Consider the following 17156-nt stretch of genomic DNA (forward strand, 5'->3'; position numbering starts at 1 on the left):
CGGGCGGGCAAGGTGGGGGCCAGGACGGCGGGGGGGCGGGTAGTACGGCGCATTGTCTGTCCGGGGCTGCGCAGGGAGCCTCGCTGCCCGTGCCCGGCTCCTGGCTGGAAGTGAAACGCGCCCCGGCTGCTCCTTTTTATTTTTTTTTCTTTCTCTCTCTGTTTTTTCTTTTTTTTTCCCTGACCCTCCAAAAGGCTCCCTCGCCCCTTTCATCTGCCGCCGCGGCCCAATGGGAAGGCGGAGGCTGCCTGCAAGTGGTCTAATCTCAATGAGGTGTCAATCATGTTCCCCGGTGGGTGAAGTAAGGTCTTTTGTAACCGCCTCTGTCTTTGGGAAAGAGAGGAGAGAGGAGGAAGACTGGAGCGGAGAGGGGGACGCCAGACCGTGCTGCAGGAGAGGAACTGAGATTTGATCTCGCTTGTGCGTTCGCAGGGAGAAGCGGAGCACATGGATTTCTAAACACGCTGGGATTTTATGTATCTACAAAAATAACAACAAGCGAATCTGACCCTTCTGAAAACAGTCAAATGAATCGTAATTGCAGATCAATGCAGAGAGATGGGGAAACTTCACTCGAAACATGGTTAGTTCCTTTCACTTGCTACTTCCTTAGCCCCTTCCCCTTACTCGGATTTTACTTGGTGTGTTGCTGTGATTTTATATCGGTGTTTAATGATCTCCCTTCATTATTTCCCCCACATACTCTCCTCCGGATCTGCCTAGCTGCCGTTTGTAAACCCAGAGAAAGTCCAGAAGGTAGGGATGGCTCCTTATTGCTAGTAACTTTGAACGCCTTTCCCCGGTCCGGGTGGCTCTCCCTATACCCCTGCCCTCTCCCCTTAACTTTCCGCCGCGCTTTGCGCGCTGCCTGCCCGCCCCAGTCCCGTCCCGGCTCCAACCCCGGCCTCGGCTCCAGCTCTGGCCGCGGGGCTGGCCACGGGGGCCGGGCGGGCTCTGCGGGCGGATCGGCGGCAGCATTGTCTTCTCTTTTCTAGGTGATAGTTTTGCGGTGAACGCCTCTCTGGCTCGCAAAGGGCTGGAGGACTGGATGGTGAAGCAGAAATACTCCGGGGGCAGCAGCAGCGGAGGCAGCAGCTCGGGACTCCAGCAGGGCTGCCAGCACCGGGCTCTTTGCAGGATCTCCAGCGCCAGGGTATGTCAGCTTCCTCGCTGCCCCCACCCCCTAGCCCCTATCTCCACCCCGCCCCTTCTTTTTGAAATGGGGAAAACCAAAAGCTCTTTCTACATCCCTCTCTCCCTCCCAAGGGTCGGTTGTGCAAAGGTCGGGCTTTCTTTGCCCTAATGCTGCTCCAAGGGCTGCCCCGTGGGTGGTTTTCTTCAGTCGTTTGATGAAGTTAGGAGCTGGAGCGCAAACTTGGTGCTGGTACAAAAGCCAGAGGAGTAAGTGGACCTGTCTGCTAGCGTTTGGGCAGTACGGTTAGAACAAAATCCCTCACAAACGGGAGGAAAGAGAATCTGGGAGAAGCCCAGCGCGCTGCCAGTGTGTGTGAGCTCGTGAACCCCGATTTGTGCACAATTTTGCAGAGGAATTCAGGAAAAGAGAAGTCTCTGAAGAGTGTATTGTTATTTATTTGTTCTTTGCTAATAACGCATGGCTGACTTTCTCCATAGGAGTTACTGCACATGTCAGTGCTCCTGGCTGTTACCACCCCGGTCACTTTCCACCCTTTCTCCAGTCCTCTCTTGTAAAGCTGGGCTGGAGAAGACGTCTAAGTTGCTCTTTTTTTTTTTTTTTATGTTGCCTCTAAACAAAAAGGCATCATGGGAGGTAAACAGACAACAATTCTTAGATATGATCCTCATAGTGCTTGAAGGTGTGATCTAGAGCTTATTGGTGTTTACTGAAAGACTCCCATTAACTTCCCTAAGCTTTGGATCAAGCCCTGAAAGCTTCATCTGTGGAAAAGTAACCTGAGAGATGGAGAGATTGGAATCTGTGCTCCCCAGCAAGGAATGTGGCTCTGAAAGCACAAACAGAGGAGGGCCACCAAACCTCCTGCAGGCTCTTCATATTGTTAGCCACCAGTTTTATTGTCTGAAGCCTGATCTTCTTGTGTCTCAGAAAAATTAACTCGGAAGTGTGTAGTATTTCATTTTAGGTGGGGTGTTAAAGTGCGTGTAAGATGTATAGTATGGAAAAAGCTAATGATGATCTTTGAGATTCTACCAGTGCTATATATGGAGGAGGGTAAATTGGGAGTCACTAGAAGTAAGGTGAATGGGGTAAGATACTGATGTGTTTGCAATTATGAGTGTAATCACTTCATGTTCAACTTGCAAATATGGTTGGTTGAAGTGATTTTTGTTGTGCTTGACTTGGAGACAATGTCTTCAAAGAAAGAAGTTCTCATAAATACTGGTATGTACATGTATGATACATGCAGAAACACATGTGCTTTGAAGTAATTTTTTATTATCCTCATTTTTGTATGTCAAGGTTTTGAGGTATGTTCTGCCTTTCACATGTGTAGTTCCTAGGAAAGAAACTCATCAAACTAAACATAGGTCTAAAAAACAGGAATTAAAAGGTCAGAAACTCTGACTTCGGCTTTATGAAAGGCATATTCCTCCAAAGACAGTGTGCTTTTTGACACTTTTTTTTTTCTTTTCAAAGATACTTTGCTATACATGAAACTCTTCAGTTTTCAGTGCTGTAAGGTCTGCTCAGCTGTAATAACAGTGGACCAGTATGTCTCTTCTTACTCAAGGTGTTGTACTCATGACAGCTCAGCAATTAGCAAGGCATTAACTAAAAATTAGTCTACAGTTTTAGTACATTACAAAACTGTAAGTAGGTTTAAGTATGCTTAAAAACTCTGTTCCCATGAGGCTTTTTACTGTCACCCTGGTAGAGCCATTTCTGAATGTTTGAAAAATATATGCAATTTATTGCTTGATATATCTGTATGCATATATAGCCTGCTAATTGATTTACTTTAATTGTCATCCTGTCACAAGCACACTGTGACAGCTACATTAAAGTCCCTTTAAAATATGAACTTTTGGTAGTATGGAAGGATGCATTTCTAATCCTAGATTAGAACCAGATGTGCCATATGTACAGTGTTTTTGACAAGCATTATGGAGTCACAGCTATTGGCTCCATAACTGAGGTTGCATGACTGTTTCTTTTCGGAGACCTCTTTGATCTCTTGTATAATTATACCAAGACACAAAGTGAATTGTAGTCTAACCTCTTGGCTCTTCATTCACCTCAAGATGTAGAAATACTACTCATTTCTAATGGTTAGTCGGATGGGATCGTGTGGGACAGTTGTGTATTCCTCAATAATGTAGTACTGTTGCACTTGAATTGACCAAGGGCTCTTCTTACTACTTTGTAATTCCTCCTAAAACGTTCATTTAGCTTACAAGGCTCTGCAGAATGGTATTTATTGTGTCACAACTGAAACTTTGGCTTCTTCTAGGAATCCTTAACCAAAGTTTCGTTGCCAGTGGTTTCATTAGTATGTAGACCTGTTGATGGGAGAGTAGTCAGCTGCTTCTAAGTCTGAAACATCAAAGATTTGAATAATTTTGATTGGAATTTGAAAGCAATAGGGAAATCTTACTTACCATTTTTCACTTACATAGAGCAATGTGTCTTGGTTGTAGTTAGAAGGCCGTTTTCCTCAAGAACAGAGACTGAATTGTTTTGCAGAAGTTAGTCATCCAGAGAAGATGGCACTGAAGTTCAGGGGGATTCATGCAGTGTTCTACAAGAGGAATGAGTGACAAATACAGGAAAGCAATAACATTTCATTTGTGTTATACTCTACAATGACTGAATTTACAATAGTTGTGGAGGGGAGGTCTTTATGTCAGCTCACCTAAGAGGCATTTGACATGAGGAGGGTTCAAGAGTATACCACCTCTTCTCTTTCTGAAGTTTTGAGAGTTTCTTGGTTAAAGCAGCCTTCATGCAGCTGACATGTTGTCCATGTCGCATCCTGTCCATCCACATCTCCTCCCTCCATTTGTCTGGAAGAAGAGTGATAGTGTCCACTTCTTGCCAAATGCATCAGTCACCTGAGAAGGATCTCATAAGTAATAGTCGGGTGAAGGCATGAGCCAGTGGAAGGAGATTGTGTCTGAAATATGCACTTCAGGTGTGTGTATAACTTTCAGTTCCTCATGAGCTAAGAGCTGTGATCTCGTTAAACCATTGCCACCTGCCCAGCAGGGGCTGCTCTACTCTAAATGTTGTAATTACTGTGGAGGCTGAAGATTGGGCTGCAGTCTTCCACATCATGTAGAATTAGACAAAAAAGGAATTCCACTGCATCCATGAACAGTATGAAGTCTGGAGTAATCTTCTGGTTTCAAAGTTAATTGAAACCACTGGGGGCTGTAAATCTGTTAGAGCAACTGAATACTTCTGCTGCTGCTTTATGAATAAGACAACTTGTGCCCAGAAAGATTTTTCTGGTGCTCTGGATTATCTTGTGTAATTCTCAAGTTCAAATTTATTCAGTGTGTTCCCTTTCACAAACTAGTTTGAAGATCAGCCTTGTCTGCAAATACACATTTGTTTATTTATTTAATGGACAATTAGTTCAATGCTAGAGGGACAAATAGTAAACATGACATTTGCTTAGTTCAGTTTACTGTCACCTTCAAAGCCATAAGAGTTTTTACTAGTTTCATTGAGATCCATGCTCAGAATTGGGAAAAAAAGTCATATTTTTAATTAAATTTCAAAGCAGCTCACATTGAGCCCAGTTGTAAGTAATCATTTTAGGGAAAATAGAAAAGCCTTTAGCTTACCACTTCTACCGGGCTCATTGGTGATAGCAATCCTTATGTTCAGCCCTAATTGATGTTAATTAGCATTGAGTATCTGGTCTAGGAATAATACAGTATGAAATGAGGAAGCACATCACTGCTTCAGAGGTGGGGCTCGTTCTCCATTTGTTCTGTGCCTGTAACTGCCAGTGACATTAATGGGCATTCCTTGAATGGCTGAGAGGAGACTACACAAGTGGCAGCTTCACTGCTCCTCTGGCATTATCTTCCTGAAATTGTTTTTTTTTAAAAAGCCCTTCCCAATACCCCACTGTTAAATTTATGTGTGCATGTAAAAATACACAGCCTTCTGGAGCACACAGCTGGGTAGGTTACTTATCCAAAATGGAAATGATAAACAGAAAAGGGACTTTTTATAGTGATAGGTATATCCTATGGCTTAAAGTTGGGTGAAGTGGAAGATGCAATTGTAGTGTCTCATGGGCCAAATGATGTCTGAAAGACTGCTTTCTTACTGATAGGGTGGCAAGAGAATTAACATTTCTTTGGGTGCTATCTTGTGTGACTACTTGAAGTGATCTTTCAAATGGAAACATTTTCATGTCACTATTGTACAGATAATTATTTGTATTGACTCTCAGGATTAAAAGAAAGAGCAGGCTCAGCAGTGCTAGATATTTTTAGTCATACCAGATTATTTTGATACACAAAATAATGTGTATGGCATTTAATTTGTGGAAATTTACATTGAAGGAGAGAGAAGCAGAATCTTATTTAGTGTTGAAATTTGTTGCCAACAAACCACGATAATTTAATTAGTGGTGCATATAGTATATCTTGACAGCTCTGGTTGGGGAAAATTATAATATGAATATTAACAATCAAAGACTCTCTGAAAGTATTAATGCCATGGTGATGAGATTAGTGAATTGGCCAATACTGTAGCAGAAAGCTGGATTCCAAGGGAATTATCCTTGAATGATACCAGTTGGTGCAATTAAAAGCCACAATTCAGTTGCCATATGGAAAGTGTTAGGTATCCTTAGATGGTTTCAAAGCAATGTGCCGGAGGTTAAATTGACATATGAAGAAAAGCATAAATTAAATATTTCGTGTTATGAAATTTAAGGTTGACTTTGCTTGAGCCATATGGAGGAGGTGGATGGAAGACAGTCTGTATTTCATCAGGGCTTGTTTTATAGGTGTTTCAGATTTAATGTGGTGCACTTTTAATTTGGCATGTTGATGAGAAAGCTGAATGGCTCGTGAGGTTTCTGTAAACAATCTCATTAAAGTAACATTTTTTGATCTCTAACAACCCCCTTTCTCCCACCTCCTCTAAAGTGGAGTTTCTTAGGTTGATGTTTGTAAGAAGGAAGCATATTCTCTGTAGTAGCTGGGTGACGTCCTCATCTAAGTGATACAAGCTATACCTCTTGCGTTACTGATAGTCCCTCTTGGCTTTGTGTAACCTTATTTCTTCAGAATGAGGTGGTCTTGGTTGGGGAGTATGTTTTCTTCTGTAAACAGGGATGAAAAGTAACAATACTATATTATGTTCTATGATGACTTAAATGTAAATAATGTAGCCCAGACTTTTACACTTAAACTTTGGTTATAACAAGAAAGAAATTTGTAGCACATGGCTGCCGACATACGGGAATGTTCTTACAGCAGCGTTCATTAACAGAAGCATTTTTCTGTAGGTTTTGTGAGATCTGTAGTAACACCCAGGAGGAGCTTGGTAAGTGGCTATTTCTAGGCATCCTTCACAAGAAGATGGTAGTTGACTTTTATGGTTTCTTTTGAATTGGGTTATGAAAAGAGGAAAGAGAAGTCTCTTGAGTATTGAAACTCTGTAAGAGTTTTTCCAAAGTTGGGGAAATAATTGTTCAGTGATGATATTTAAATCAAAATGGAACATTGCTCCCTGTGCTGCAGATGTTGGCCTTTATAGAAATCCTTATGGATGAATTTTGCTTTGTGCATATCAGCATCAAAACCTGGTTGGAAAGTAGATGATAGATGTTGAAATGCACAAAATACAAAGTTATTTTTTGTAACTAAACTACTTTTCTAGTTAATATACTTGTGACTTGGAATACTTTAGAGTTTTCAGACTATGTGGTATTTATAGATACCTTTTAATGGAAAATGAGGTACAGTTTTAGTTCAAAAACTGATGTGAAGAAATGGTCAAATAGACTTTCTCTGTGAATTTATTTAGTCATATCTGCCAACACTGGCAGCAAAACTAAGCTTGTATTTACTCCTACAGAGTAACTACAGCTATGGGAGATTGAGCCGGCCAGTGTTCCCTTCAAGAATTATTAACCGAGTTCCAAATGCAAAACCTTCATTGTCTGATTTCTGAGCCAGCAAAGTGTTTGTGTTGGAATATGTAATGACATTTGTCTTACAGTGGTGGAACGCCAGTGGTGTTAGCTGTGGTGAAAGGACTGTGTTGGCGCAGATATTTTTATTATTGCATAATCTAAGAGAGAGGGAAATTACTTTTGTAGGTTCAACTATTGCTGTCCTGGTCTCTCTGCAAGAGGTACAGCTACACAGTGCATTTGATTTTTCTAAACATCCGGATTTATTGTCATCGCAGCAATATAGCATTCATTTTGTCTTGTAGCTTGCAGTATAGTGATGACACTTCTGAACATGTGAGACCTCCTTTTTTGAGATGGAAAGTCCTGTGTTGTTACATGTTTTGCAAATAAATTGCTGTCACATAACCACAAGTCCATTGTTGAAAGACTAGTCCATTGGCTTGCCATGGAAGTTGGTATTCCAGAGGGTTATATCTGCTTATATCTATAGGTGTTCAGATAGTTTCTTAATGCCTATATGTGTGCATCTTAGATGACCAGCTATGTGCCCATGATATGTATGAAACACTTCTGTTGCAGTCTTATGGAACCTACTCATTTAAGGAAGGGAATTATGAGGTTTCTTGTTGGGAGGTTGTCTAACAGCTGTGAAATAGAGTACCACTGGTTTTGTTGGTGTGGCCTGATGTATGTTATAGGGCAATAAATGGTCCTATTTTAGTTTGTAAAACTTTCAGTGGAAAAAAATCTTTTTACTGTCAGAAGACCATTCTGTGGTCACAGGAGACTGAAACACCATCAGGGCATGAGAAGCTCCTCAGTGACCAAGAGCCTTGTAGAAATACACCTAAAGGGTTCTTCCCCATTAACCCTCAGAAGGGGTAACAGGAGACCCTGTGGTTCCCTGGTTCATACCAAGGTCTGTGCCAAACGTTCATGAGTTGTTCCTTCAGTCTGAAGCTGTTAATAAATTTTACTGCTTGTGAACGTGAACAAGACTTGTCAGGCAAGCAACTTTTCTGCTTTTTGTCTAAGCTCTTATTAGTTGGATAATTTTCTCCACTAACCCTTCTCAATCTGAAAATTCACTGGAACTTTGAAATTCATCAAGATGACTGTGAAAGAGTGTCTTATTTATACCTTGAAAAGTGCCATCTACCAGTCTTGCTTTTGATATAATAGATTTGGATTTAAATGCAGCCTCAGTGGCATTGGTCCCTTTGCAGTGAGATCCTTCCTTAAAATGTGGGAGGAGATCACTTACATTTTGAGCAAAATTTGCAGCAGAGAACTTCTAATGTGTCTGGAATTTTCAGCCATGTATCCTTGGACTTCAAACTAGCAAATGCAAGCAGGGTATGTTGCTTTAGCTCAGGATTGGCATGTGGTCAGAACAGTCTCTGCGCTGTCCATCCGGAGAAATACTTTGTTTTGCAATTAGGGTGGAATTTAATGCATTTGGGGGCATTACTGTGGGAGCTTTAGAGGGATTAAGTATATTGAGGTTACTATTAAAGTATAACATTGTGATTCAAAATCTGTGAAAGAAAATCATGCATGGGTGTTTGATCTTGGGGTGCAGCCACACATGCTGTGAGGCATAAAATAAGGGGGTAGACTCAGTAGGGAAGTGACAGAACAAAGTACTGTCTTGCAGGAGAAATGGGATTTGGGAGCAGCTTCAAATCTTTTGATCCATACTCTGAGCGAACGATGAGTGGTGCGGAGGTGACAGATTTGTCTTAGGGGGGGAAGAGGAATGGTGGGTAGTGTGTCACATTGCCCTTTGAGATAGTTTGCTGTCTGATTCCCCAAAGAATTAGTAGTGGTAGGTAAGGACTAAGCTGCTTCCTGTCCTAGCGTAAAAATCTTTTATAATTCCAGGACAGTGAGTTTCAAGAGAGTTAGGTAAAGAAGGTAGTGACTGTGAAGCTAAGCCTTATGCCTTAAATGCATATAAAGAACAAATGCATGTTTGGTGGAGTGGGAATTTTGTCTGAGCATAAGAGTGCCCCAGTCTTGAGCTCACAGAGTAACAAGCAGTCTCTGTATTGCATAAGATGCTGCGGTTGAGCCTGTATCAGTGTTTCTGTAATAAACTACTCTCTTTTTTGGAAACAATAAATAGTCATTTTGCTTGTGAACTTTCCAAGTCTCTCTCTGTTCACACAGCGTACGTGTGTGTAAACTACAGACACTCGTTCCCCTATAAAGAGAGAACATCACAGTCTAGCAAACAGACTATCTGTCATTCCAGCTGAGCAAAGGTCTAAGGCAATAACCCAAAATATCCTGGAAGAAATTCTAAAAAGCATTGAAGAAATCAATCGTCTGATCCTAGAGGAAGGTCTTTGATGTAATCCTGCTACGTTTATACTGGGAGCCTGCCTATTTCTTTATGGTCAGCCCTAGACTTTCTATATGAAAAGCAGATCAAATAATTTCATATGCTCCTGCTTTAAAAAAAAAAAAAAAAAAAAAAGATGGTTGATAGTTTCTAAAGCATACACACTGTTTAAATGTAGATTGTGGCTTTTAGCTGAAGCCCAGGTGGGCAGGAAAGGCTTCTCAAAACAAGTACTTGCAGGAAAATAAATAATACTTTGATATTTTTCCCATGGAAAAACTGTGCCTCATTTAGCCATCCCAAATAGTTAGTTTTATTTTGAGGACAAACTTCATAGGTTATCTCAGGTTTATTTATGCAAAACCTATGTGCAAGATCTTGTTCCTGATGTGTATGTGTGTGTAAAAGGAGTTGTACATAGATTTCTTTTAAAGGTGTATTTGTACCTACCTCAGTACAGTTAGGTGAGTCTGGTTTTATAACCTTGAAAAATTCTGCAGTATTTCTCTGTTATGTTTTGATATGAAAGGCATGCTGCAATAGGAGAGAAACTTCTTGTTGCTTTCAGTAGTTTCATATCAAGTTCTCTGCCATGTCAGTGGAAGAGAAGGTTCAAGTGGTGAGACCAGTAGTCATTTTTCTAGCAGCTTGCTGGTGGGATGGCAGACGCAGTTTATCTGATCATTTTATGACAGGTTCACCAAAGTTTATCCCAGTTGTACTGCCACTTAAATTCCCATTTGTAATTAGCAATGTAATTTTGCAGATAGGTTTTAAAACTCATGTTTTGAGAGGTTATTCACATGGCTTAATACCCATTAAAATATCACATTTTTATTGCATGAAAGTGTTTTTCATCTGATTAGGTTGGTTTGTTAAAATGGTGCACCACCGTCTCATTTTTTTTCCTCTTCCTCCCCCCACCTTCTCTAAGGCTGTTTTTAATCATTTATTTATGACCAATAGGAAGCACAGAAAATCTTTAACTCTGGACTAATGCACAGCATAAAGAAGTAAATGAGATCTTTTTCTGCCTAAGCTATTGTACCAGGCTTTTCTTTGAAAGGCAGAAGCCCTTGGACTAAACAGTGGTGATGTGTGACAGAAAAGAAAGAAAAACCCCAGCATTTGGAAAGGAAGTGTTTTATTCACTGATGGTACGTAGTCTTCTTTGGAATTTGATCATCAGCCTTACCAGGGCACTCTTTTCCAGATGTGCTCTTTTTAAAATGCAATTTAAAAATAAATAAATTGAGAACTTCTGATTTTTATTCTATTTTGGAAAGACAGAAACTGAAGATACTGCAGTAGGAAGGACCTTAGAATTGCCAGTAAATTAATAACAGACAATGGATAATGTCCTGTGGGAGTAGCAAAAAGGGTGTGAGGTCCCTTATTACTTCTGACCCTCCTCATGAGGGTTTCTGATGACAACACCTCCTCAAAAAAAGGAGCAGTATTTCAGCACCACTGGAGAAAACAGGAAAGCTTGTCAAATACAGAATGGGATGGTTAGATGAGGAAATGCTAATGTCATGCCTTTAGGGGTATGTTTTAAGCAAGGAAAAAGTCCTGGCCTCCTGTACAGCCAAAGTAGCAGCAGGAGCCCTATCCAAAGGCAGGGTGAGGCTTCCTACTTCCTTACTCTCAATGGACATGGGCTCTCCTCAAAGTCTGTTGTTATTGCATATCAGTTCCAATACCCAGTAGTTTCAGGAATAGATTTTTAGTTGTTCCTTCAGTTAGAAATATGTACAGGGACTCTCTTCTGAGAGGAATTCCTGTCTGAGAGACACGTCAGACCAAGGGTAAGATTTGGCTTTAAATTGTGTTGGCACAGCTTACTGATGCCAGCATGCTGGGTGCTAATAGCAGGCTGGGCAGAGGGAAGTAACTAAACTGAAAAAGGAATCTTCTGATGTTCAGTCTCATCTGATTGTAAAGGAGGTGGAAAATCAAGCGTGTGCTGCCTAGACTTACCCATCCACAGCCAAGAATCTTCCTTCTCATGATGATGGTGACTAGCAGTATTTTGTGTCATACCTGGCTACATGCCAGACTGTATTGTAAGCTTTATGCAATGCTGGTTTGCAGTGGCCCTAGTTGTAGGGTGATGTCTTCCTTCTGTGTCAGTGATGCTTTGTTCAGGTGAAGCACCTTTTCTTCTGCTGACTAAGTTGTGCTTACCGGAGGATTTACCCAAACTTCACATGCTTGTTGGAACTGCCTTCCCTTGTTGTACAGAGGGTGAAATGGAACAGTGTTTGCCACACAGCTTTTGACTGTATACTATTGATAGGACACACTTTGGAGTGATCTTTGTGGACTACAAAGGGTTACTCTGCTGAAGTTGCACAGGCACCAATCCACTGGCACACCACAGGTGATCTCAGAGTGAATGTTGTTTAAAGCGCCTGTCCCACGGTTCCACAAATGTGCTCTGACCAGAGGATGTTTTTCTAACTTCAAAGGGCTTCTCAGACTGGCTCGGTGCCTCACAGACTGAGTCCACAATTCCTCTCTGCTCATGATGTGTTCTAACCATGTGTGATTTTTGAAAAAATTTCTTTTTTTGATTTGGTATGTGATGTTTTCTTAAAGTGGCATTGACCTGTTCAACTGAAACTTGCTCTTAAGCTTGTAAACACAAACTTGTCGTGTGGGCAGTTTTCATCTTGAAATGATGTGTGTATTTATTTTTTTTTTAAGAGCAAGAATAGAGATCAAAAGGAGAAGTAATTTATAGGAAAAGAAGAAAAACAAAAAGAAACAAACTTACAGAAGCCCTTTGAGTTGCACCATCCAAAGACTTCTCCTTGAAGATCAAAGTGTGGGCCCTTTGCTGGCTGTAAGGAGAAGAGTTTATTTCCACCTCAGCGCTGCTGGTGTTACAGTAGGTCACTTTGTAATGTGCCTCTGCACAAGAGATGTGCAAAAGGGGAGAGTGAGGCAAAAGGAGTAGAGAGTGGAAAGAAGCTAGGATACTTCACTGTGACCTGGTTTTATTTCACTTTTTTTCCCTTCCCTCCCTCTTTAGCAATGTTCTATTAAAATAAACTTTTAGGAACGTGTTTGTATGTTTTTAAATATTAAAGGTTTCCTTTTCTTCTGTAGTACTTTGTAGTATAGTTTCCTGAAGGGGATTATTTTCAGGTTAATACAAAATATAATGCTGGGAATTACAAATTGACTGAGTCTTTGTGGGCCAAATTCTTTTACTTTTGAAGTACATTAACCCTCCATTAACTCTGCTGAGAGTAGGATTAGGCCCTGAAATACCTCCTGACGTAGGCTGTGCTACATTAGCTATGGTTGTGAATCTGTGAGGATCTCATGTTCCACGAAGTAAACTGTATTGGTGGGCACTGCTTTTGCCACGTTTTTTCATTCATTATGTCTGGAAAAACTCTAGTTTGAGGTTTTAAAATAATATCTTTTACTTTGATTTGTTACTATTATGAATGGTTTTGAATATATTAAAAAACCCCAAACCAACAGTTTGCTTTCTTCAAAGGAAACAATCCCTTACAAGCTAGACCTTGTTACTTTGTTTGCTGTGTGATTGCGAAGGATCATCTGCTGTTGGAATAAAATATTACGCTGTGAATAGCCTGCCATAAAGAGTAGATCTCAGCTGTGCAATGAAATGTTGTTCCTCACGACTAATAGTACTGCAGTCTAGCACTTAATAATTAATCCAGCTCTCAGATTTAGCGTGATCCTAAGATCCTTAAACAGGCAAGATCCTGGAGAGGGGTTAGTGATGTTTAGAACCTAGGCACTAACGGAAAACAACCTGTGCTACCCTGCCATCCCATGGTTATCGACAGGAACCATCCCACCGGGTTTATTTTGGCTAGTTTTAAAGCAGGTGGTCAGGATGAATTCCTACGTTCAAAGTCACAGCTGCTGCTTTGAAACTGTGTAAGAAGGGCTTTGGTTTCTTAACACAAAATAACTGAGCTGCTGTTTGGTATTAGAGCATCATTATTCTGGGGAATGCACTCTTCATTTTAAAAATACCTTCTTTATGGAAGTTGAAAATTTATACCTCATGATTCTTAGGGCAAAGACCTGAAAAGGTTTCTTGTTTGACTGATGATTAAGAATTCTTCATGGACTTGAGTAAAGGGAATCAAAGTAGTATTAACACTTAATGGCAATATTAGAAACGGAGTTACTGCAGGTATCTCTTGTTTGTTGGTATTAAGTAACTTGGGGGGGGGATTCAGTGGATTTTAGGGCAACTATAATTTAAGTTTTTTCTCTTTTACTGGGATGTCTTTGTGGCAGTTGCCCCTAAAATGTTCTGTTTCCGTCATTAAATCAATTAGAAAGAGCAAGTGGGCTTTATACCATCAGAATAATGATGCTGTGATTAAGTGGAAGGAAATGTCCCATTTCATTTCTCTCCTTGAAAAATTTTATTTTAAAATGAGCCTTCTTGGGTGACATTTTCAGTAGCATTAGCAACAATGTCAGCAAGAAGGGTGAATTTGTGTCGCTAGAAGCATAAAGAGAATTCATGGAGTTTGTCTTATGCATAGTATTTCTCTTTTAGATATAAAAAAAGGATTCTATTCACTGTGGGGCTTTTTCTTCTTTTGTATTCCTTGCCACCTTATGATATTATAATGTTTTTTGCCTACTTTCAAAATTTCATAGATATATATTTATAATAAATATATGTCATGTAAACCTTTCTCTAGTGCAAGAGAAAGTGTATTTTATGGAAGGTACACAGCATGGGGTTTTCTGCGCCTTCACTCTCATATGATCCTGCCTCACAATAAATATACCAAACAGGAAAGAACAAAATGCAATCCTCTCAGACTGGGTGAAAATATGCTCTTGAAGAAGATGGGGGAGGGCTGGTTAGAGGAGGATTGAAAAAAAAAACAGTAGGCAGGGAATGTGTTTCTTCAGCTTATACAAACAGGTTTGGTAGTGGACAGAAAGGGTAAAATCAGGGTTAATTTGGTACTGGGGATGGTGAATATAGGATGTGCACATGTAGGGTGTGACAAGATTGTTAGATTGTTGACTAGGTTGTTAAGGGGAGGGAGAGTGGGCGCAGCATAAGTACAGGCAGTACAGATAGGACATCTGTGCCATGCACTCAATCCTTTTTACTTCAATTGTAAAAACATTTTGTTTGTATTTTTATCTTGTGATAGTAATTGCTAGTACCTTTCCTGCCTGTTGGAAGCTGCATGTTCTAGTGCAGTACTTAGATTTATCCATTAACAAATGGTGCTGGATCATATTTTATATATAGATATATACAGCAGAAGGTCCCTACTAAGTTAAAGCTCTCTGTGGTTCAGACATTGGCTTGCCATGCAGTCCTTGCATCTTTGATAAGAGAGTTTGCCTTTGCTAATGGGCCTCCTCAGGTCTCTACTTTGTGGTTGGGATTTTCATGGGTAGGGTGTCAGCCGTGTTGTGCTTAAGGACATAGGGTAATAGGTTAAATACAGCTTTCTTAAGCACTCTGAATCACAGGGTAGGTAGCCTTTGAAGTCATCTGAGATTAGAAGACTGCTCTGTGGGCCTGGACACAATGTTGGGAGGTGTTTGCCATGTGGGTGGTCAGAGGTGGGTAAGCATTGCTGTAGTGCTACCTAGTCTCTGAACTACTGGATTTATGGCTTAAGAATGAGATAGAGGAGCCAGGTAATCTTAGTCTAGACCCCAGCTTTAGCTGTATGACCTTTCTTAAGTTGCTCAGATATGAATCTTCACAGAGACCCAAGATAGCTAAGGATTTAGCTATCATTTAGCTATCATTTAGTCCTGTTTGTCTTCTTTCTGAAACTACCATTTTTATCCACTTTTTCCCACATGCCCATCAGGGAAGTGGGGATAAGTTTTTATCCTTTTACCTACCGAGGCTGTTGAAGTAGACAGAGAAATATTTGAAGTTCATGAAGAACTTCAATGACAGCTGTACATTTACCTCATTACTATGTTTTTATGAATAAACCAGGTATTTGACAGCTACTTTCCTAAGAAAAGAATGAAAAAAAAACAAGTTTGAATTTGCCTTGGAATTCATGTAACCTCCCTTTGCAAAAAACCCACCCTCTTACATTGTCTCTTCTTTTGCTCTAGAGTAATCTTCCTAAAATCCTATTGGAAAGGGGCATTTCTGAACCATCCGGCTCTTGTCACAATCCAGTGGCCCAGACTGGGGTGACCTTTGTTTTCCTCCAGTCTTCAGGCATGTCTCCTGTTCCAGATGACTTAACAAAGATGGTGGAGAGTGGCCTAGCAATGACTTCCACCAGCAACCTCAGCACCTGTGGGTGCATCCCATCAGGACCCGTGGATTTATGGATGTCCAGATTGTGTAACTGATCCCTAACCCCGTCATTATCAACCAAGGCAAATTCCTCCTGTATCCTGACTTGCTCTAGAGCCTCAGGGCTCTGTGGCTCCCAAGGACAGTCTCCAGCAGTATAGACAGAGACAAAGAAGGCACTCAGTAGCTCTGCCTTCTTTTTATCCTTTGTCACTAGGGCAGCCACCTCATTCAGCAGTGGGCCTCACTGCCACTACTGTTAGTTTTGTCTGCAATGTATTTGAAGAAGTCCTTTCTGTTGTCCTTGACCTCTCTTGCAAGGTTGAATTCCAAGGAGGCATTAGCTTTCGTGGTTCTCTCCCTACATCCTCTGACAAGTCTTGTATTCCTCCCAAGTGGCCAGCCTGTCCTTCCATGATCTGTAGACTCTTTTCTTCCAGCAATTTGCCCAGTAGTCCCCTTTTTAACCAAGCAGGTCTCCTGTCTCCCTTTCTTGATTTCCTACCTGTTGGGATGCTCTGATTTTGAACTTGGAAGAAGTGGTCCTTGAATGTTAACCAATTGTCTTGGGCCCCTTTACCTTCTTAGTTCCCTGTCCCATGGAATTTCTCATAGCAATTGATTGAATAGGCCAAAGTTGGCCCTGCTGAAGTTCAGAGTTGTGATCCTGCTTGGTATTCTGTTCCTACCGCACAAGATCCTCAACTGCACCATTTCATGGTCATTGCAGCCAAGGCTGCCCTCACCCTTCACCATTCAACCATGAATGAGTAGAAGGCCAGATTTTTGCCAGTGCTACTGGATGAAGTGGACTACACATACATAACGGAGGGCAAATAAAGCATTTGGTAAAAATTCGACTGAAGATGAGCACTGATGCATTAGTTAGACTTGAGGCTTTACAGAGAGATGAGCTTTTTTGTGGTGTTTGCTTGAATAATAAAATTACCCTCTCTTGAATGGAGAGCAGCAGAGTTTGTACTTGAGTGAAATGCATGTCAAAATGTTTACAACGAACTGAAGTGGAGTAGTGAGTCAAAGCAGTAGGCTTTTGTTTGTACTGACTTTGTAATGGAGAGCCTTATAATGAGAGTGAACTATGCCTCCTATTCTGGTGGGCCTTTGTACTATTTAGAGCGCAAAGTAGAGCAGGTTTACAGATTAATTAACACCTCTTCCCTTCTTCTTGTGGTCCTGGCAGTGATGTATCACCCATGATCAGGTTTAGAGGTGGTGACTGATCGTTAGTGGTGGATACTCCCAAACTTTTTAACTGTGGCCATTGAATTCTCTGCTGTGAGTGTGCTGAGAGCACAGCTAAATGCTTGGTGCTGAAGAGGCACTTACTGTCCTGCTAGCCTGGCAGCAGCAGCACACCCTACAGCTGTATGTGTGCAGC

The 17156-nt window shown here is 41.0% G+C and overlaps 1 protein-coding gene across 2 annotated transcripts in view; it reads left to right on the top strand.

Annotated features, from left to right (window-relative positions):
- The first annotated feature begins 309 nt into the window (after nucleotides 1–309).
- Nucleotides 310–17156, top strand: part of NKD1 (NKD inhibitor of WNT signaling pathway 1) — a 105226-nt gene continuing 88379 nt past the window's right edge. For both annotated transcript variants that reach the window (XM_054170010.1, XM_054170011.1), the window contains exons 1-3: nucleotides 310–583; nucleotides 724–756; nucleotides 996–1153. In XM_054170010.1, the coding sequence (XP_054025985.1) occupies nucleotides 559–583; nucleotides 724–756; nucleotides 996–1153 (216 nt within the window). In that variant the 5' untranslated portion in view covers nucleotides 310–558. The remainder of the gene's footprint in view (nucleotides 584–723; nucleotides 757–995; nucleotides 1154–17156) is intronic.

This window comes from Dryobates pubescens, chromosome 19 (genome assembly GCF_014839835.1).
Source record: "Dryobates pubescens isolate bDryPub1 chromosome 19, bDryPub1.pri, whole genome shotgun sequence".
Classification (NCBI taxonomy): domain Eukaryota; kingdom Metazoa; phylum Chordata; class Aves; order Piciformes; family Picidae; genus Dryobates; species Dryobates pubescens.